At 43.4% G+C, this 20940-nt stretch overlaps 1 protein-coding gene across 3 annotated transcripts in view; it reads left to right on the top strand.

The window, feature by feature from the left end:
* LNX2 (ligand of numb-protein X 2) overlaps window positions 1–3907 on the top strand; it is an 89019-nt gene extending 85112 nt beyond the window's left edge. For all 3 annotated transcript variants that reach the window (XM_006027797.3, XM_025209095.1, XM_025209094.1), the window contains 2 exons: window positions 576–734; window positions 2765–3907. In XM_006027797.3, the coding sequence (XP_006027859.1) occupies window positions 576–734; window positions 2765–2900 (295 nt within the window). In that variant the 3' untranslated portion in view covers window positions 2901–3907. The remainder of the gene's footprint in view (window positions 1–575; window positions 735–2764) is intronic.
* Window positions 3908–20940: the final 17033 nt, after the last annotated feature.

Raw genomic sequence — 20940 nt, 5'->3', positions numbered from 1 at the left:
ATATTTGCATTCCTGTACATACCTAGTCCTTGCAGATACTGGGACATGATCTGGATTTTTTATATTATGCATCATCAGTAAAATTGTCAACTGATTGTAGTGAGTATTTCTGGTGATGATATACCAGTAACAGACAGAAAAGAAAACAAGCGCATTTTTAGAGCCTAACTTAATTTTTAAGCTCTTCCAAATTGATCTAGTCTTGCAAACTAAGCCCATGAAATAGGGAACCTCTTGGAGATCAAGAACAAAAATGAAACCCCACAATGACATTTTAGAAGTGTCAGTTTCCCAAGCTAACTGATATTTAAGCAATAGCTCCAACAATGCATTATTTGGGAGATTGGGGTGGGGGGCAGCAGGAGCAGGGCTTGCCTTCAGAATTGTGGCAAAGTTAACCACACAATAGTTGAAGTTATTGAAAATTTCCAGGTGACTTGGTCAGGAAGCACAGTATTAATTACTGTCTTTCTCCTTTTTTTATGGCTGTTGCAATAATGTGATGTTGTACACAATATAAACCTACTTATGTGTTCTGTGTGCTTTCCCCTACACACTGCACTTCCCTCCCATAGCTGCCTGCATAGCTGCCATGACGTAGTGCTGAGGAGAAGCAATCTAGGGAGCTGGGGCTTTAGTATCGTCGGTGGATATGAGGAGAGCCACACAAACCAGCCTTTCTTCATTAAAACGATTGTTCTTGGAACTCCTGCATACTTTGATGGAAGATTAAAGTAAGCCCTAATGCAGTTTTTAGAATGATGTTGTAAACAGCTGTGCAGACTGATAAAGCTATTTCATTAAGTGATTAATTACATTAATTATCTGTATGACACTGGCTATTGTCCAGGTGTTCCTTGGGGGCTGGCCAGCTCAGTCATGTTTGACATCTGTAGTGACTTCTGTGCAGGGAGGTGTTTTAGCTAGAAGGAAGTGGTATCAGTTGCAGCTCAAGGGTGGATCCAGGTCTAGCACTTCTTGCTTCACCCACCTTTGTTTGGAAAGGCCTTCGGCACTCAGTTGGTGGTGCTGATTTGACCTACCTTCTGTAGAAAAAGTGAGAGAAGTCTCTTTTCTCCATCTGTAACATGAGTATTGTGCTTGCCTTTTTGTAAAGGCTTTCTAAAATCAGTTGACAAAAAGCCTTTATGAACATGCTCACAGAGCCATCAACATTCAATGCCCAGCTCTTACATACAGCACTTTAATTGGATCCCCAACTCTGGCATTTGGATGTTTGGGTTTTTTTGCGTGTGCACCTAATTCAGCATCCGTCTCTAGATGCAAGATGTGAAACTTCCCTAGTTCATAAACTGAGCCACATGAACGCTTGATGATAGACTCTGAGGCCAGCTGCAGTTGGAAGAATCAGTTTGAGAGAGAATCCTACTTAGGCTCTGCCCTGGAACATGCTATTGGGCTGCAGGGAATCAGTCCAATGATGGATAAGAGCTGTGCAATGATGGAGCTTGCTCAGTTCAGAAAAAAAAAATCTAGAGAAAATTTAGCTACCAAACTCTAATAAGTCTCTACTCGGTATCAAAAAATAAAGTTTATCAGATGTTCAAAAATTGACCAAATGTGAGCAAAATTTTTACAGGAAAGACATAAAAACACCCTTCAGTGTCATATTTTAAGTGTCCACTTGAAAGGAAGGAGTTGCTAATGCTCCTCAAGGAAAGAGCTACAAGAATTGTTTTTAACTTGGAGCCTTGCCACACATTCAAATTAAAGCTAGATAGAAACCAGCTATTAAGCTGTTACACATTTTCAAGCACTAACATCATAGCTGGTTGGCTCTCTTTATAGCTGCATGTACATTTTTATAGCACAATAATTATAATATATGTAACGTGGCAGGACACATGGAAAAAACTTTTTTTTTTTTTTAATCCCTAAAACCATTCTTGGAAACAGTCAAACTATTTCATTCTGAGGCAGACACTTAGTGTAGGAAATGTCAGCCCAGTGGTAAAGTTTGGGAAAATTGTAAGCCTCTGAAAGTGTGGTTTTGTGCTGGAAGGTGTTGCCATCCTTAATGATGAGTTTTTCTTGCATACCTATAATGAATACAAATTCTGACCCACATAAGTATGTATCTGTTATTATCAAAAATGTGTGTTTATGTATTCTTATTGCCTCTCAGTGACTTTATTAAATGATCTTTCTCACTCTGGCTGCCTTCTCACATCATTCTTGGTATTATCCTGTAGACAAAGACTTAAAGTTAGTGTTGGAATTATCAGGGATTTAAATCCAGGGGTTCATGAATTCCTTGTGCTCCTTTCACAAGAATGTCAGATTTAACCTAAAGCAGTGCCTCTCAAATGTCTTGTCTGCATACCTGTTTTAAGTTTGTTATACTACTGGGTATCCCCCTGATTCTGTGTTACGGACAATTCCCTATCCCCTGCCCCCAACTATCAGTATCACTAGAACCAATCTAGCCTCTCTGACAACACAGGAAATGGTATTGAGGTGTTCTCCATTTTTTTTTTTTAATTCCTTTTCCTCTACTTACATTCCCCCTTTCCTTGCTGCTTTTGTACTCCTTCATCTCACCTACCCTCTAGAAGTTTGCCACATAGTCCAGGTTAAAACGTACAGATTGAAATAAACTGAATTCCTTTAAGATCCGCTGGAAGAACTAAAATCCGGTGGAAACCCAAGGCCCTAAATATGACATTGCTTTTCCTATTTGTTGCTGTGTGAAAGCTATCGTATACTAATGCTCACTAATAGGCTTTCTGTTTGTTTTTTTTAGATGTGGGGACATGATTGTTGCTGTAAATGGACTATCAACAGTGGGTATGAGCCATTCTGCACTAGTTCCCATGCTGAAGGAGCAGAGGAACAAAGTCACTTTGACAGTTATTTGCTGGCCTGGAAGCCTCATATAGATTTGCAAGTGTTTTGGTTCATACAGCTTATTTTTCTAGATGGCTGGTAAAAACTCTAGTTTTTGTTTTGTTTTGGTTTTTCCTACTGACACAGCTGGTAATAAGCAGGGCCAAAACTGCTACGTTTATTTTTTTTCCAAGATTCAACCTCAATGTTTGTATCTTTCTTTCATCCTGAAACCGACCTTCCTACCAAGTTTGTGTTAATTGTTAAAGATCCCTCCCCCCCCACACATTTTTGTTATTAAGCCTTCCCAGACGGGTAATATTCTGGCAGGTTCAACAGGAGAACGCTTGTATTTTTGGTTTCTCTTTCTATTTTTCCAGATTGAAATGTTAAGTAAGCTTTGTACACACTCTTCACAGAGGGAAGGTTTATGTCAGTAATGCACTCGCAGATCTTTCTCTCTGCTACTGTGAATCAAAATCAGTTTCAAGAGAAACACCTTTACCAATTTTGTAAACCTTTTCATTTATTCCATGATTTCCAAACCATTCAAGGACCTTTGTTACTCCTAAGAAAATGTTTGGTCCCACAGTTTTTCTTGCAGGGCATTAGTGCTTAGAAAAGTAGGACAAAAGCCTGATATTGCTGGAATTTTTATAAAGTGCAATAATTGGACTCTTTGTTAGAAAATGATTTAATATATTTCAAAGTTTGTATCCTATAATGAAAAGGAATATGGAAATAATTAAAGTCACAATGCTGGCAAGAGCAAATATTTAGGGGTCACCTTTGACGGAACAGCTTGAAGACTTAAGTTTACTTTCCAAATGAATGTTTTGCTATGTTAGAAAATTTTGATGAACGTTTTTACTAGAACCATTTTTACAGTTTATATTGTGGTTGTCAGTAACTCTCCTTATTCCTGCGTGGAAACATTACAGTGACTCAAACCTGTAAATTAGAGAAGCATATAAAAATAAGATAGCTGTGTTATGAAAGTGTACGCTACTAATGGGAGGCCAAAGGAGAGGCTTTTTCTATTTGGTTGCCGCTGCAAAATTTTATCCATTTTCTGTCACCTACTGATAAATGCCCAAATGCCTTCATATAAGATGCTGAAGCAATCTGTCTTGTATTTGAGAAATCATTTTGGTAAGCACCTGCTATTCAATTATCAGTAACAATAATATTTTATATCCGTGATTATGTTTAGTATTTTTACACCAAACCTATAACTTGTCAGGTTTCAGTTTGTTCATGACTTATGCAGGCTGAGCATTCTTTTGTGAAAGCTTACAAAACTTTGTGCTGACCTGGAGCAAAACCTCTATGTTAATGTTCTGCATACTTGGGAAAAAAAAGTTTCATGTAGAAACTCAGTTCAGGTTCTGAACTGATTTTACAAATGACCTCTGTATTGTCATGATATTAATTATCAAGAATGTATTTCACAATCGCTAAATATTTCAATTGTGAAGCATGAACTTCATTTTCAAACTTAGCAATTACAGTATTGGGGCATATCATCGCATGTCACTGATTCTAGTAGCTTTGTTTAAAAAATAAAGTTACTCTTTTGCAAAAAAAATGTAAAAAGCTATTATGGAGGAAGTAGTTTCATTCTTTGTGGTAGTATAGGATGTTTGTTTGCTTTCATACTATCTGGATACAGAAGAATGTCTCATACAGTATATTATTGTATAGAGAAAATTTGTTTTTTGAATCAGACAAGGAACTGGCTGACATGAGAATAAATTTCCTCCTTTCCAAAAATGTTGTTGAACTACATACTTTGTTTATAATGCAAACTTTTGTAAAGTACATCTTAGTATAGGCTTTAGGAATCATATTGACAAATGTGCTGAATTTGAAGTATTTCATTTGACAAGTGACATAACATTCAAAAACCTGGGCAAAAATAGCATTTTTTACCTTGTTTCCTTTTCTTTGTCATGAAAGCATGAGTTAACTTAAAATGTGTTGTTTGTTTTGTTCCAATAAGCTGTCACTTTTAATCAGAATGTCTGGTGATGGAAGCTTATTCTGAATGGATTCCTTTCCTTGAAATACTGGGGTTATTTTTCTCTCTCTTATGGTCTTGTAGTTGCATTGTTTGGTTTGTTCTTTTGTGCCTTCTGTTTAAATTATTTCAAGATTTTTCAGCTGTTGCTACCTAATTGTGTGGTATTAATGAAGGGTGACTGAAAATAAAAGTCCTCTCTACCCATTGTAATAACTCACAGTATTGTGTTACTCTCTTTACAAAGACTGTAGATAAATGAATGCACCCACTGATTTGAGATATTTCTCTCTGTAGCTAATCACAAGTTACAGTTATAGAATGTTATAGGACAATCTGAGAGCATAGTCATAAGAAAATAGGAACTTAAGACTTACCAGACTGGAACACACAAGTTGTCTAACTAGTACTGTATTTACTTGAATACAAGATGAGGAGTTTTCCCCCCAACTAGGGTGGGGAAAAAAGCCCTTCGTCTTATAATTTCATACAAGGAAATCTCATTAAATACATTGTCTATCATTAAACTGCTGCCAAAAAAAAAACCTTGTGCTCAGCAATGGAAATCAGCTATAAAGTTGATAAAATGTAACTGTCACTGATCATGACTATAAAACACATGGCCCACACTGGGCAAATATGCTGATAAGAACCTTTTTGTCCTATTTAATCAGAATCCCTGCCCCACCCCATTAAAAACAAATAAGTTTACATCAATGTGCATAAAAACTTTTCCCAAATTAACATCTTTTACATCCTTTGATATCTACTGTTTCTTCCATCTGCACACTTCTTATCCGTTGGCATTATTTTGCCTCTTATTTACATATAATTTCAGTGAGATACATCCCTCCTCCCCTGATTTATCCATTTTAACTGAACAACTTTGCCCTTTATTTCATACCATATTAACATTTCTTTACTGGCTTGCATATAACTGCCCAACAGGCTTCCCTTACTACCCACATCTCTTCAAATAGCATTACCTGTCAAGCTTTAATCAGTTTTCTCCCAAACCATTCTGTTATTTCCCCTGCTCCCCCAACCTCCATCCAGAATCTTCCTGGAATAGCGTTTGCCAGTCTTTTAATCTCCACTTGTTGCTCCCAGCTCCTCTTCATCTCTTTCAATACACATTCACAGTTCATGCATGGGTAGCTGCATGCATTCTCGTGGTGTAAAGAATAGTCCCTTGCACACCAACAGGGTCCATGTCTTCCAGATGGCCACTCTCACACACATTATCAACAGTCTTATTTGCTGGCTCATTTGCTTTCTTTGGTCCAGTCTATACATTGCCATCTCGTATTTTAATACATTAGTCCATTGGGTTCTCCTCTCAAACTTCCCCACCCTCTTCCACACCTTCTCTGAATAATCACACTCCCAAAACAAGTGGTAAGTTGACTCTGTTCTCACAGTTTTCCCTTGGGCATTTTTCTGATTTTTGCAATCCCCATCTGCCTAACCTCTCCCTTACTGGTAATACATTCTGTGCTGTCATCCACACAATTTCTACATGTTCCCACTTCACCTGTGCTTCCCACATACCCTTCCATACTTTGGCTGACTATCTCTCAGTCAGGTTCCCCACTTCTGTTATTCTGTCTCTGTCCCTTATTGCTTTAGAGACTTCTACTATTTTCCTATTTCTTCAGGCTCCCTTCTAACAATGCATTGTACCAGCACACATTGTACCGTGTGCATATTGTACCATGAACTTCTCCACTCTTGTGTAGTGGCTTGGGCGGGGGGTCCAAGCCCAAGACTTTTTCCATTCCTCCTTCCCTCTTTCCCATGTCCTCAAGACTTTTCCAGCTAAGTACTGGCAAAAGCCCACCATTTTCCCTTTACCTCCATCATCCACATTCTTTCGATTTAAATGTTGTGCAAATAAACACCTCTGCTCAGCATTCCCTATCCTCCTACTTGTTTTCCCTTATATCTCTCGCCTTGCCACCCACTTCCTTTTGCTGCCTCAGAAAGAGGTGCACAGTTCTCTTTGTGTCCTTTGTTCTTGTCGCCATGTTGGGGGAAACACAATTCCTACATGAAGGATCACTGGTAATAATACTGTCTTTATCAGTTCCACTTTGCCTTGTTTAGACAGTGTTCTCTGTTTCCAGAGACCTGTTATTTGCTGTACCCTGGTGATTGTCTTTTACCAGGCCTCCTCATCTTTTCCTTTCATGTCCATCTGTACACCTAGGATCTTCCTTCTCTCTGTTTGTAGCTGCAAACCAGTCTTCCAGCCCTTCCCAATTCCTTGTTACCATTAGCATGCTCTTCTTTTTGTTAATTTTTGCCCCTGCTGCTTCATCATAGTCCATTGCGTGTTTCAGTACCCTATCATTTAACAGTTTGTCTTGCCCTATTACCATGATGTTGCTCATGTATAGCATGCACTTAATTTTTTCCCTGCCAGGGATTTTTACCCCTGTGATCAGCTTGTTTCTTATTTTCTGGGCCAACAGCTCTGACACATACGAAAAGTCCTGCTGATAATGGGCAGCCTTGCCTTACTCCAGGTCGTATCTCAAAGTCCCAGCTCAAGGAACCATTTATCAATATCTGGCTCTTGACCTTCCCATACAGTAACTGTAGTGCCTAGACCATCCTATTTGGGATGATTGCGGTCCATTCTTCTCGGGACTGTGAGCATGATCCCATGCTCTACTCGGTCATATGCTTTTTCCAAATCTATATTCATAACCACTGTGTTTCTCTCTCTCTTGCACTTCTACCAGCATGTCCCTTATTAACCATAATGCATCTGCGATCCTTTGTCCTGGTGTGACATGGATCAGTTGTTAAGTTGCCTCTCATTTTTTGGGCTAATGCTTTCGCAAAAATCATATAACCTGTGTTTAGCAGCGTAATTGGTTGCCAATTCTCTAGTTTTTCTTTCTCTCCTTTTTAAAACTAAGAACTATGACTCCTTCAGCAAATCTCTCATCTATTTTGTTCTGCTCCCAGACTCTATTAGATAAATCTACCTGGTCCTGGCCTATACATCCCCAAAATTTCTCATAAAATGTACTTGGTAATCCATCTCAGCCTGGTATTTTCCTTCTCCAACTTTCTCATTGCTTCATACACCTCCCTCTGGGTGATTTCTTTCTCCATCTCCACTCTTCCTTCTTTGTCTATTCTTCATACAGTTTCATCCATAAATGACTGGGCTTTCGCTTTGTCCATCCCTCTACCTTTGTATAGTTCTTCCTAGTAAGATCGTGCCTCCTCCAACACTTCTTTCTGTCCTGTTGTTCTTTTCCCTTCCACTCCCTTCACTGTCTGCAGTTCCTTTTGCACTGCTTTGAGTTTGGATGACAAGTATTTACTCCATGTTTCTCCTTCTTCCATCCATGGCAGTCAAATTAAGAAGATCTCTTTCACTCTCTTCCTAAACAATCTGTTGATTCATCCTGTGCTCTCTGCAGTCTAGTCTCTCTTCTTCCTCTTGTGCTGTTTGTTTTAGCAACTTCCGTAATCCTCCTATAGGGTTCTCGGTTCTCATGTTGGCCCCTCTCTCAGCCTGGCACGTATGATTAGTGTGGCTCCACCCTCCCTGAGAGGAAGCCAGACCAGATTACGCTGTGCCTCATCTGCATATACATTTTTGGAGCATCCCAGGACTTGACAAGAACACCCACTTTCAGTCATGAGTGTGAATTAATTAGCATATGGCTCCATTTGTGGAGGGGGGATGGGGGTGTATCTGGAGTACACATACATACTGAGCTGGGTTGTGACGTCACCATGGGTTGCAATGCTATTGACTCTGGTAGGGCCCAGCCCAATGAACAAGGAGCCCCATCAATGAACATTGTGGTAAATTATAATACAATTGCTTCCCAGCCTTTTGGCCAATATCAAGCTAGACTGGGGGCATCTGAATCCCAAGGCCTCCAGGCCTGGGGCTTACACATAGGATGCCTGTCTGGATTTGGGGAATATCCAAAGCCACAGACCTGCCTAGTGGTAGAGCTGCAGAGATTTAATGATTGAGCTCAGTTCAGTTGAATTATGGAACTTGAATATTGGGTTCTGTTGAATCTGGAAATGATTGGGCACTTGAAATGCAAAAAAGTTCGTGTTACATATAGGTCGGTTTTCAAAGTGCTGCTTCTAAGAAGTACCTGTGCTAAAACATGCAGCAGCTTCAAAAAAAGGCAATGTGCATCAATTATGGATAAATTAAATACATAGGTACTAAATGCAAACTAATTGCTGCAGTCATGTTTAATTTCAAGGTCATTGTTTTCAAATTTGCTCTTCACTTCCATTTATTCAGGGAGCGCAGGGTCTGACAGTAAAGCAAGGGGGAAGGGGTTGCCAGGGGAAAAAGTTGTGGGGAAGTGGAGAGAACCTCCCTCCCCGATTTATTTTCCCTGCTGTAGCAGCGGGAAGGGGACAAATTCAAGGCAAACCTCCAACAATTAAATTCTAGACTTGGAAAATGTTAAGGAATTGATACATTTTTCCATATATAGAATCTAATTATTGAGGACCATCTTATAATCAGGGCCATCTTCTGTTTGAGTAAATAAGGTATATCCACCAATGGGAGTAATATCAGAGGTTTCAGAAGACAATGTACAAGTTATGCACTTTAGTACTCCACCACAAGGGCAGGTTTTCCCAGCTGGTGCTGGTCCAACTGAAGGACTCTACCATGCTATACATTTGATACAGGGACACAATCCTTTATTGGGGTGGTGGTTAGCCATGTTAATCGGAAGTCGGGTAGAAGGTAGGGCAGGGTGGCACCCTGGAGGCTAACTGGTTCCAAGAGAGATGAGCTTTCTTAGGCAACAACCTGTTTTGTCACATTCTATGAATCGGACTAGCTGTGGTTTGGGGATTGTATTGTATTATAAGTATAGAAAACTCTATTCTAGAACCCTGAAGTGTGTATGCTGGCCCATGGGATAAGGGCAGATATTACTTAAAGCAAGAGACTCAGACCCTGCTCTGACCTGCCACAGTACCAGCCCATCCTGTAGCAAAGACAGCAGAATCCCTTTGGTTGCCGCTTCCAGTCTGAATACCTTAGACACTTCATTAATGACCTCCAACCCTTCCTAGAACTTGACTATTTCTAGGTAGCGGTGTGGGACAAGCCTATCTTGGCATATAGGCAGCCCTTTAACCTCAAATTACATCTTTTTAGCAACAAACTGTCTAACTCCAACTTCAACTAAGCCACCAGGTGATGGCACAGATCTGGATGCTAGCCGTGCACCCCCATCAGCACAGACCTCCTCATAGACCAGACAGCATGAATTATAATATCTGGAGTTCATTCACCTGCTCTTCCACTAACATCATATATGCCATTCCCTGCTTACAGTGCCCCTCTGCTGTCTACAGTAGTCAAATAGGGTGATCACTATGTAAAAGAATAAATGGACACTGATTCAACATCAATTCTAGTGATACAAAAAACCACCAAACCCTGTGCTAGAATGCTTTAGCTCCCTTGACATTCCATCATTGATCTCTGAATAGGTGTTCTTAAACAAACAAACTTTAAAAACCAACTTGAATGCAAAATTATGGAATAAGAAATCATCCACAGACTGGATCATGTTAACTGTGGTCCCAACAGGGACTATGGTTTTTTATCCCATTACCTGGACTAGCAATTAACTTGAGTGTCCCTCAAGGTGTTAGCTGACTTGTTCACCTCAACTGGTCCAATCGACCCATTTTTTACCCCTCCTGGCAGTGTCCCCTCTTGGTTCTTTTCCATGCTGTATAGAACTTACTTTCTGACAGTCCGTTCATAGCATTTGACAAAGTAGGTTGATGCCTACGAAAGCCCATGCCCCTCTGAACCAGTTAATGCCTATGGTGCTACCCTGCCCTTCCTCCTTTCTGACAATCCTTTATAGCAGGGGTTGGCAACCTATGGCCCATGGGCCGGATATGATCCATGAAACCATGGATGGGGCTTTGGCAGAATTGGCAGCAGAGGGCTTCAACTGTGGGCACTTTCCCCATGATGGCACAGGCACATGTGATTCTGGCAGCTACATCCTAGTGTGTCTGCATATCCATCCATCTCTAACGCAGGGTGCATCATTCCAGGCCACAGATGGAAAAGGTTGCCCACTCCTGCTTTATAGAAACAGCACTGTAAAATCAGATCACTGTAGGTCAAATCCAGTTCCCTTTTATTGCAGGCAACCATGTGATAAGCTACCATGCTCCTCCTTAGAATACCCTCTGGGAGATTTTACTCTTCCTTATTTGTGTTGTCCATGTCCCAGATTCTGATTCTTGATATAGAGCATGGCACAATTATTAGCAGGGTAAGGCTGCAGTATTTCCTAAAAAGTGGGGGCTGCAGCATTTGCTCCTGCATGCTTAACTCAAATGTTTCCTCTAGTACAGCGGTTCCCAATCTCAGGACGTAACCCAAACGAGGGTTGCGGGGACAATGCCAGTGGCACCACACACAAAGGACAAGTCGTGCTGCATGCCAGGAGCTCCCCTGCCCCCGGGCCACCGCCACGCTGTGCTCCTAGCGGCAGGTCTCAGCAAAAAAAGGTTGGAAACCACTGTGGCTCTAGTATGAGCATTAAAAAAAAAAAGATTCTGATTCATAGATGAATAAAGCACATAACTGCATCTAGACATGTGTGCATCCATCCCAGTAGGTCCTCCACCTAATAATCTGAATACTTTATCTCTACAGAAAGAACAGCTTACCTTAGCTGAAGATCCATATGGTTGCTAAGAATATAAACCAGTTTGTATTCCCTCAGGGCATACCAATGAAGCAAAAACTACAGGCTCAATATTTCAATGGCTTAATTTCTGTTTGAATCAGGAACAACTGAGGGGAAAATTCAATATTGCAAAGAGCAGCCAAGAACTAAAAGTTCTTAGTGCACAATGCTTGCTGCATCTGTGTGCAAATGCAATGAAAATCTAACCCTGTTTCCCAGACTTGCTGTGGTATGAATAATACTGTCAACTAGGCAAAAATTGCCTCCGCTTCACTTTCTTTTTACAGTCTTCCCATGTGCCTGAACCTCTCAAGAAGACTAATTTAGCATACTTATACAGTGCAAATGTTAGTGTTTTAATAGCAGTGTTTGTTCAGAAGATCAAAGAAAACTAGGTTTGGAAGGGACCTCAGGAGGTCATCTAGTCCAGCCTCCTGCTCAAAGCAGGACCTGCCCCAGCCAATTCCCTCAGCACCCTCAAAGGCATTGCATCTGGCGCCATGGACGCATGGCGCATCCAGCTTTTCTAAATAGTCCCTAACCTGTTCTTTCACCACTGAGGGTTTCTTGCCTTCTCCCCAAACTGCTGCCCAGTGCAGTAGTCTGGGAGCTGACCTTGCCTGTGAAGACGGAGGTAAAAAAGGCATTGAGTACTTCAGCCTTTTCCTCCTCATCCATCACTAGGTTGCTTCCCCCATTCACTAAGGGACCCACACTTTTCCTGACCTTCCTTTTGTTTCTAACATACTCGTAGAAACCCATCTTGTTACCCTTCACTTCCCTTGCTACCTGAAGCTCTAATTGCACTTTGGCCTTCCTGACTTCATCCCTGCATGCCCAAGCAATATTCTTATACTTCTCCCAAGTTTTGTCCAAGCTTCCACTTCTTGTAAGCTTCCTTTTTTGTGTTCAAGCTCACCAAAGAGTTCTCTGCTAAGCCAAGCTGGTCGCTTGCCACATTTGCTATTCTTCCTGCACATCAGGATGGTTTGTTCTTGTCCTCTGTAAGGTTTCTTTAAAATACAACCAGCTCTCCTGGACTCCTCTTGCCCTCAGACTGGCCTCCCAAGGGATCCTGGCCATCAGTTCCCTGAGTGAGTCATAGTTTCATAGTTGGTAGGGTAGGAAGGGACCTGAGCAGATCATCAAGTCCAACCCCCTGCCATGGCAGGAAAAAGTACTGGGTGTTCGTCTAACCTCCTCTTAAAGACCCCCAGGGTAGGAGCCAGCACCACTTTACTTGGAAGTTGGTTTCAGATCCTAGCTGCCCTGACTATGAAGTAGCACCTCCTGATGTCTAGTCTGAATCTACCTTCTGCCAGCTTGTGACTCTTATTTCTAGTCATTCCTGGTAGTGCTTGGGGGAACAGGGACTCCCCCAATGCTTGCTGGTCCCCTCTGACTAGTTTGTAACAGGCCACTAGATCCCCCCTCAGCCTTCTCTTGTGGAGGCAGAGCAGGTTCAGGTCCCTTAGCCTCTCCTCGTAGGGTCTGCCCTGCTGCCCACTGATCATGCGGGTGGCCCTCCTCTGGACCTTCTCCATGTTGTCCACATCCCTCCTGAAGTGCGGCGCCCAGAACTGGACACAGTGCTCCATTTGCGGCCTGACCTTTGCCGCATAGAGGGGGAGGATCACCTCCTTGGACCTGCTTGAGATGCATCTGTGAATGCATGACAAGGTGAGGTTGGCCTTCCTGACTGCATCCCCACTCTATTGGCCCATGTTCATTTTGGCATCAGTAATGATTCCAAGATCCTTTTCTGCCTCTGCACTGATGAGAAGGGAGTTCCCCAGCCTGTAGGTATGCTGCTGGTTCTTCTTCCCCAGGTGCAGCACCTTGCACTTCTCAGTGTCGAAGTCTGCTTTTGTGAAGTCCAGAGTCCTTACTCTGCTGCTCTCCCTCCTTCCTTTCCTCGGGATCCTGAACTCAGTCATCTTGTGGTCACTGCTGCCCAACTTGCCATCCACTTCTACATCCCCTACCAATTCTTCCCTGTTTGTGAGCAGTAGGTGAAGAGCATGGCCCCTACTTGGTCTCTTCAACACTTGCACCAGGAAGTTGTCCCCAGCACTCTCCAAAAACTTCCTGGATTCCCTGTGCATGGCTGTATTGCCCTCCCAGCATGTCAGGATGATTGAAGTCCCCCATGAGAACCGGGACCTGTGATCTGGAGCCTTCTGCTAGTTGTCTGAAGAAAGCCTAATCTACCTCATCCTCCTGATCTGGTGGTCTATAGCACACCCCCACCATGACATCACCCTTATTGCTCTCCCCTTTAAGCTTAACCCAGAGAATTTCAAGAGGCCTATCTTCAGTTTCATACTGGAGCTCTGAGCAATCATATGGCTCTTTTACATGAAGTGCAACTCTCCCTCCTCTTCTCCCCTGCCAGCCGTTCTGAACAATTTGGACACATCCAAGACGGTGCTTCAGTCATGTGAACTCCTACCAACTCTCTGTTTTTCTAGTCACATCATAGTTCTGTGAGAACTTCCACTTCTTCCTGCTTGTTACCCAGGCTCCGTGCATTCGTGTACAGGTATCTGAGGTGACTAGCCAATTGTCCTACATTCTTAGGAAGAATGAGGCTTCCCCTGCTGCCCTCTCCTGCTTCTGCTTCCTCCAGGTTTCCCACTTATCACTGGGCTTTGTTCTCCATCCCCCGATGAACCTAATTTAAAGCCCTCTTCACTTGATTAGCACATCTTTCTGCAAAGATGCTCTTCCCTCTCTTCATCAGATGGATCCCATCTCTTACTAGTAATCCTTTTTCTTGGAACAACATCCCATGGTCAAAGAAGCTGCATCCTGTGTAACCATGCACTCATCTGCAGGATGCAGCTGCTCCTGCCAGAGCCCTTCCCCTTGACTGAAAGGACTAAGAAGAACACAACCTGTGCCCCCATCCCCTTCACCCTTGCACCCAGAGCCCTTTAGTCGCTCTTGATCTGATCAGGGTCGCCCCACATGGACCATAGTATCACTGGTGCCTACATGGATGAGCAGCATGGGGTAATAGTCAGAGGACTGGACGAATCTTGGTAATCCATCCATGATCCAGGCAAGCAGCAAACCTCCCAGGACAACAGGTCAGGCTGGCAGATGGGTCCCTCTGTCCTCCACAGAAAGGAGTCTCTAACCACCACCACCCATCACTTCCTCTTTGTGGCAGTGGTCTTGATCCTCCCCATGTTGGGGTCCCTGGTCTGGCCTCTTCCACCAATGGAATGCACTCCTCCTCTGTTGCTAGTGCTCCATATCTATTCTCCAGGCAAACCACTGCACACGGAAATGATGATTTCTTCTTTTTGCTAGAAGATACAAGCTTCCAGCTTTCACCTTCCTGAGAGTCCATTCCCTTTTCCTTTTCTAGCACCACCCCTGGCAGTCGTTCCTCCACAGTCCTAGAGGATGTTTCCTTCAGCACTGAATCAATGAAGTCCTCATCAATGAAGTTCTTAAGGCTCCGAAGCATCCTCTGCTTTGGAGCCTTGCTACCTCCCCCTGTAGATCTCTTGCCTTGTCCCCGAGGAACACCACCAGAAGTCACAACTAATATTGCAGGCACTCCCACACCTGGTTGACACTGGAAGGAACCTGCAGTCTGCAATCTGCTCAGCACCAACCAGGACTGGGTGGAAGCCTCAGTGGCGTGTGGTCCTGCATGGACAGACACCTCACAGGTGGAAGCAGAGGAAGAGTTGGAAGTGGCAGTGGCTCTAGTATTGCAACGTCCTCCAGCCATGTCTCTGGGTCTTCTAATCTGCTGCCTCTTACTTCCTGCCTCTCTTTCCAAGCAGACTTTCTTTAGCGTACTCTGTAACTGGCCTGTTTGCTGTTCCTTGATTGGAAGGGTTTCTTTTTTCCTGCAGCCTCTTTCCTCTTAGCAGGCTTCCAATAAAGGAGTGTGAGAGAGTTTCCAAGCAAACTCTCCTTTGCTTTAGACTCTAGGTAAACAAGAGGCTTAAGCTGGTCTAGCTGCTGAGTTTTAGCTGCTAGAATAAACCTATGTAGTTAGTCAGTCCTAATTACATATAAGAAAAGAATCTTACCTTTCAGGCTCCCCTTCAAAGAGAGGGGCATTGAACTGACTAGAGAATTGCTTGCAAACTCTCCTGTTTGCTTCTCCCTGGTCCCTTCTCTCCTTATATACCTCTCCTGGGCCTTGACTGACTCGGCCCCTTTATTAGGGCCCTTTGTCACATCCAGACAGCAATCAGCAAGTAGTACAGTCAACTGCTCAGAGCACACACCCAAGCGCACACACCCACCAAACAGCCCTCAGGAAGCCACTAGTCGGCTTTGCTCCCTGCAAACTGCTTGCAAACGGCCCTGTTTGATTCTCCCTGTTCACTGATTAGTTCTTTTCTATGAAGTTGTTCAGAAAAATCTAGTTAACTGCTAACTCAAAGATGTCTAGAGCAGGGGGTCCCAAAGTTTCACCTCTGGAGGGCAATTTCAAAGGGGCTTGCTGGCCACATTTAATCTATAGTCCATATTTTGGGAACCCCTGGTCTAGAGGCTTGCCAGATGTGAGTCAATATTTCAGAATAGTGCTGAGTTTGATGCCACCCATGGAATGTATTAGCCCCCCCAAAAGCAGCCTTACTATCGGGCTCTTTTCATAAATTCTGTTTTGAATCCCTGTATTTGGTCACAGATGTTGGACATCTTGAAGAAGAGCCTGTACAAATTGTTACCTTTCTTATTTAAAAGTAAGATGTGGCAGAAGGGTTTTTAGCAAAAGTTTAGAATCAAATGTGTTTGCTTATCGTTTGATTCTGATCACTGAAAATGTATTGGCATACCACCAAAAATTAAAATCCTATGCATCTGCAGAGCTCTACTTATCAGCCTCTCCTTAAAATGCTGCCTATAGATATACAGGATGCCTGCTCTGATGTGCTGTAATTACAGCATGTCAGATCAGACTTGATTACTTGAGTCTGCTGGAGTGTGCTAATTAGCACACTTCAGGAGCCTCAGTGTCTCGTGTATTCAGTGTCCCTGTGCTTCAAAATGGTGGTGGTGCTGCTTTAACTAAAGCTCCCCCACTGCCATTTTGAAGTACAGGACACTGAATATATGAAACGCTGCAGGTGCTTTAATTAGAGTGGCACCACAGAGCCGTTCTAATAAAAGTGCCTCCCTCCCCCTCAGAGCACATGTAAAGATGCTCTGAGATGTTTGTAAGATACTCAGATGTGGTGAGCCATGTACTTAGTCTTCACTATTTCAACTTCAATATTTCAAAAGCTGCATTTGGTCAAATATGATTTGGCTTGAGTATCTTGAGTCCAAAAACCATAGAAGAGGAGGACAGGTTGAACCAGAAGTAACTGGTGATTAGTCATATGCCCCTCTTTTACTTACACTCATGGTCTTACTCTTACTTGGACTCTTGGTACATTGTATGAATGTAATGAGCTTGGTGTTACAAGTTCTTGAAGACTAGTGGTAAATACCATAGATAAGAATGCAAAATGGCAATGGATACTAGAGCTGAAAATATAATCTTACATTAACTAGTCCAAGTTGTTCCCTTGTTTATATCTTGTAGTGTACAGCTGTCCAACCTCCAGGCAGCACCCATCATGGGCAGTTGGGCAACTCCCAGCTCACCCCTACCACATGGGCTGCCTTGGGACCCCCCTCCTCCAGACCCCCTGCAGCATGAGCAGCTCAGCTCCCCCTCTCTTAGCCCTGCAAGCAGCACCACCCCCCCAACACAGGCAGTCAGACTTCCTGCATGCAGCACCCTTCCCCCAGCTGCTCACACCACCCCCCTGCAGTGTGGGCAGCCTGGCTCCCTTTGGAACACACATACCTGGGGCACCCTAGTCCCCTCTTGGCTTCCAGGACATGAGCAATTGGTGTGGGGGGAGTGGCAACCAGGTGAGAGTCCATGGGCTGCATGCTAATCTTTTGGGGACCAGTTAGACAGCCCCATTCTAGTTCATACTCCTGTCTAGTTGTAAATGAAATATTTTATATCATGAATGACATTTTATATAAGGTTGACATTATTCATGACTCACTGTAGTCAAGTGAATGAGGGTTTGCAGGCTTAGACCATTACGTGCTACATAATAAAGTTCACACACACTAACCTACATGTGAATTTGCTAGTTTTTCTGTCCCAAACAGTCCAAACATAGCACTGTGGATGACTTTGCTCCTTAGTTTTGATATAAAGCGATTGCAAAAAGCTACCAAAAAGAAGCATTTAATCAGATTAGAATAGACAAAGTATAACCCCTTGGTATACAATTGAGCTTTATAATCATATTAAACTTTAGTACTGGCATCAATGCCATATTAGAACAACAACAATGCTACAAGCATAAAATATTACAGTTCTTTAAACGTATTATGAAATGTCATCCACTAAAAGTAAAAATTCAGTATTTGGAGAAATGTGCCAGCTGGAAAGCCAAGGAGCCTGAACTTGCCTATAAATTCATAGGTGAGCTTGGCTACTACTTCCTCAGACATGCCCTTCAGTATGCAGCAGGCCACTGGACTAAGACCCACTGTTGATGCTCAGCACTCAGGACCGTGCCCTCATGCCACAATGTTTCATAAGTGCCAGAATTAGTTTTCTTTTACTGTGAAATCGACTTGATAAGCAGTGGCTCTCAATTATTTTAATAGTGATACAACTTCAAAGAGGATTTAGATTTTACCAGTACTCCAAAGTGACAATTTTCACCCAATCTGGCTGCAGAAAGCAGTCTATAGCTGTGACCAAACACAAGTGCATGGCTGCAGACAGCTTAAAAAAATGGCTGATCTGGTGAAAATCTGACCCCTCGTTGCATGGAGTATCAGATAAAGACATTTTAAGATGTAGCATCTTGTGTAACTTATGTCTGCAGAGCACCTAGCCTGTCTCTGTTTTCAGAATGGGAGGGGGGAAAGGGAGGGGAGGGGGTTCAGTCTGGGGGGGTTTCAGCCCCTCCCCCCCGCAACAACGAGGCAGATGTATTGGAGCGCCCCTTCCCCCCGCCCCAAGGTGAGGAGGCTCCAATTCACCCACCCCATCTTTCAGTGCCAGCTGGGGAGCCCCAAGATTGAGCTCCCTCCACTGCATTTCCCCCCTCCCATTCTGAAAACAGTGAGCGTTGGCAGAGCCCGGGCTCTTGCTATGGGACCCTGGCTCTAGGCTACAAGCCAGCAGATAGATTCCTCTTGCCCCTGGAACCAGGAGTGAGCTTCTGCTTGGTCTGGGGTAAGGTTGTAACCCAGAACGCTTTGCAGAAATAGTTCTGAGTTACAGATGGGAGCTGCACTTCTGTCTGCTCCCTTATAAAACTTGTAAATTTAGGCAGCCAAAAAGTGGTCTGACTTCCCAGGGCTAAGCACTAGAACAGTGATCTGCAACCAAAGTGTTGTAGCACCTTAGGATGCCTTACGATCCTTTCAAGCACTGTTAGGTGTGTAAACATAATTCACAAGAAAAACACAGATGCTTCAAATAGGAATCCATGGTGTTAAAAACATCAGACCTGCTATGGTCTTTCTGAGTTTTTTGCAGCAGAAAAACTGCTGTAAAATTTTTTTATAGTCAAAAAGCAAATGAAAACTAAAAACTAGTGTTTTCCGAGGGAGGCCTTGAGTCTAATGAAAGGGGTGCCTCCAGTCTGAAAAGATTGAGAACCACTGACTTGGAAGCTCCCATTGACTTCAGTGGATGCATCTACACATGCAAATACTCCAGGGTCAGTTTATGCTAGTGTAAATTGCTCTAGCATAAGCTGACCTGGAGAGGCATCTACACATGTAGGGACAAGGGAGCAGATTTGCTGCTCATGGCAACGATCTGCTCCCATCCCCACTGGTCCTACACCATCCCCCTGCAGCAGCTGTGGGGAGCTCTAGGCTCTCCCTGGGGGCTAGCCCAGGGGCTGGAAGGAAGCACAATGCCAGGGACATTGTTCCCTCTCCCTGGGAGCTGCCTGCTGCCAGGGAGAGCTCCACCACTGGAGCCAGGGCACAGACAATGTCCCCACTGCCCTGGCAGCAGGGAGCTCCGAGCCCCTGCTCTGTGATCTCCCAGTCTGGGCCCCTGTACTGTGAAACTCAGACTGGGAGGTAAGGATCTCCCAGCCAAGGTCCCGTGACTGCATGGCTGGGAGATAAGGATCTCCCAAACCCTGATCTGTGATTGCAGAGTATGGGCTGGGAGCTTCCTGCTGCTGGGGCAGGGGGACATTGTTCCTGCCCAGGCTACAGTGGCAGAGCCCGCCCCAGCAGCAGGCAGCTCCCAGGGGCAGGGAGCAAGCTCCCCTGCTGCCTGGCTGACCAGGAGCATATTTGCTTCTGGTCAGGGGTCTACGCATGCACTACTGCACAGTAAGTAATTGAGAGTAAATTTGCTACTTGTATTTACAGGCAGAAAATGTACTTGCGATTAGAGCAAATTACTGCACAGTAAGCATGTAGTAATTTGCTGCATGTGTAGATGGTGACACTGCGCAGTAATTTGGTCTAATCTTGAGTAAAGTGTCTTGTGAAGAGTTGTCCAGTGAGAACTACTGTGGCAGCTAATTTAGGTGCCTTCAGTCAACTTAGGCAACTGATGTGTGGGAAGTCTTGAAAATTTCAGCCTGCATTTAAAATAGAATGAGCAGCTGCATTCCTCATTTGTAAATACTTTGTTCATTTTCCCCGCTCCTGCTCATATAAAAATATTAAAAGCAAGATTATATTCAGATGTTGTTATAAATAAAGGGTTTTGGTGATATCTTTTATTGGACCAACTGTATGGCTAGGAGAGAATTTAGACAAGCTTTTAGATATAACTTACATTCCTCAGTGCCCAACCTGAAGGGCCAGAAAGTTTGTCTAACATATCTCTCAGCTATACAGTGGGTCTAGTAAAAGATATCACTGAAAAAGCCCTTGCTTCTTGTGTATTTCCTGGATCTTCAATGGTTACAACACTCCAACCCCCTGTTGAAAATACATGCTTTCAACTTTTCAAGTAGACATTGAAGTGTAGGATTGGGCGGCCAAGACAGGGGTTTGTTTGTTCGTTTGTTTTAAAGCAAAAGGCCTAAAGGAAATTGTCCAGCATTTGTCTGTTTGAAGAACATAAGGAACAGAAAGGATTTGGGGCATCAAATCCAGTCTCCAGTTTTTTAGGCAATCATACTACATCACATATGCATGACCAAGTCAAGCATATAAAAACAGGCTGTTTGCCACTGCACACCTACAGGAAATGTGTTTCAGAACCTCCCTGCTGAGATAGTTAAAATGTGGCTCCTAATTTCCTGCCTAAAATTCTTTGTGTCCAGCTTATTCCCATTTGTTCTTTTGCCAGCATTA

This window comes from Alligator sinensis, unplaced genomic scaffold (assembly GCF_000455745.1).
Source record: "Alligator sinensis unplaced genomic scaffold, ASM45574v1 scaffold84_1, whole genome shotgun sequence".
Classification (NCBI taxonomy): Eukaryota; Metazoa; Chordata; order Crocodylia; family Alligatoridae; genus Alligator; species Alligator sinensis.
This window is presented reverse-complemented; position numbering and strand designations above follow the sequence as displayed.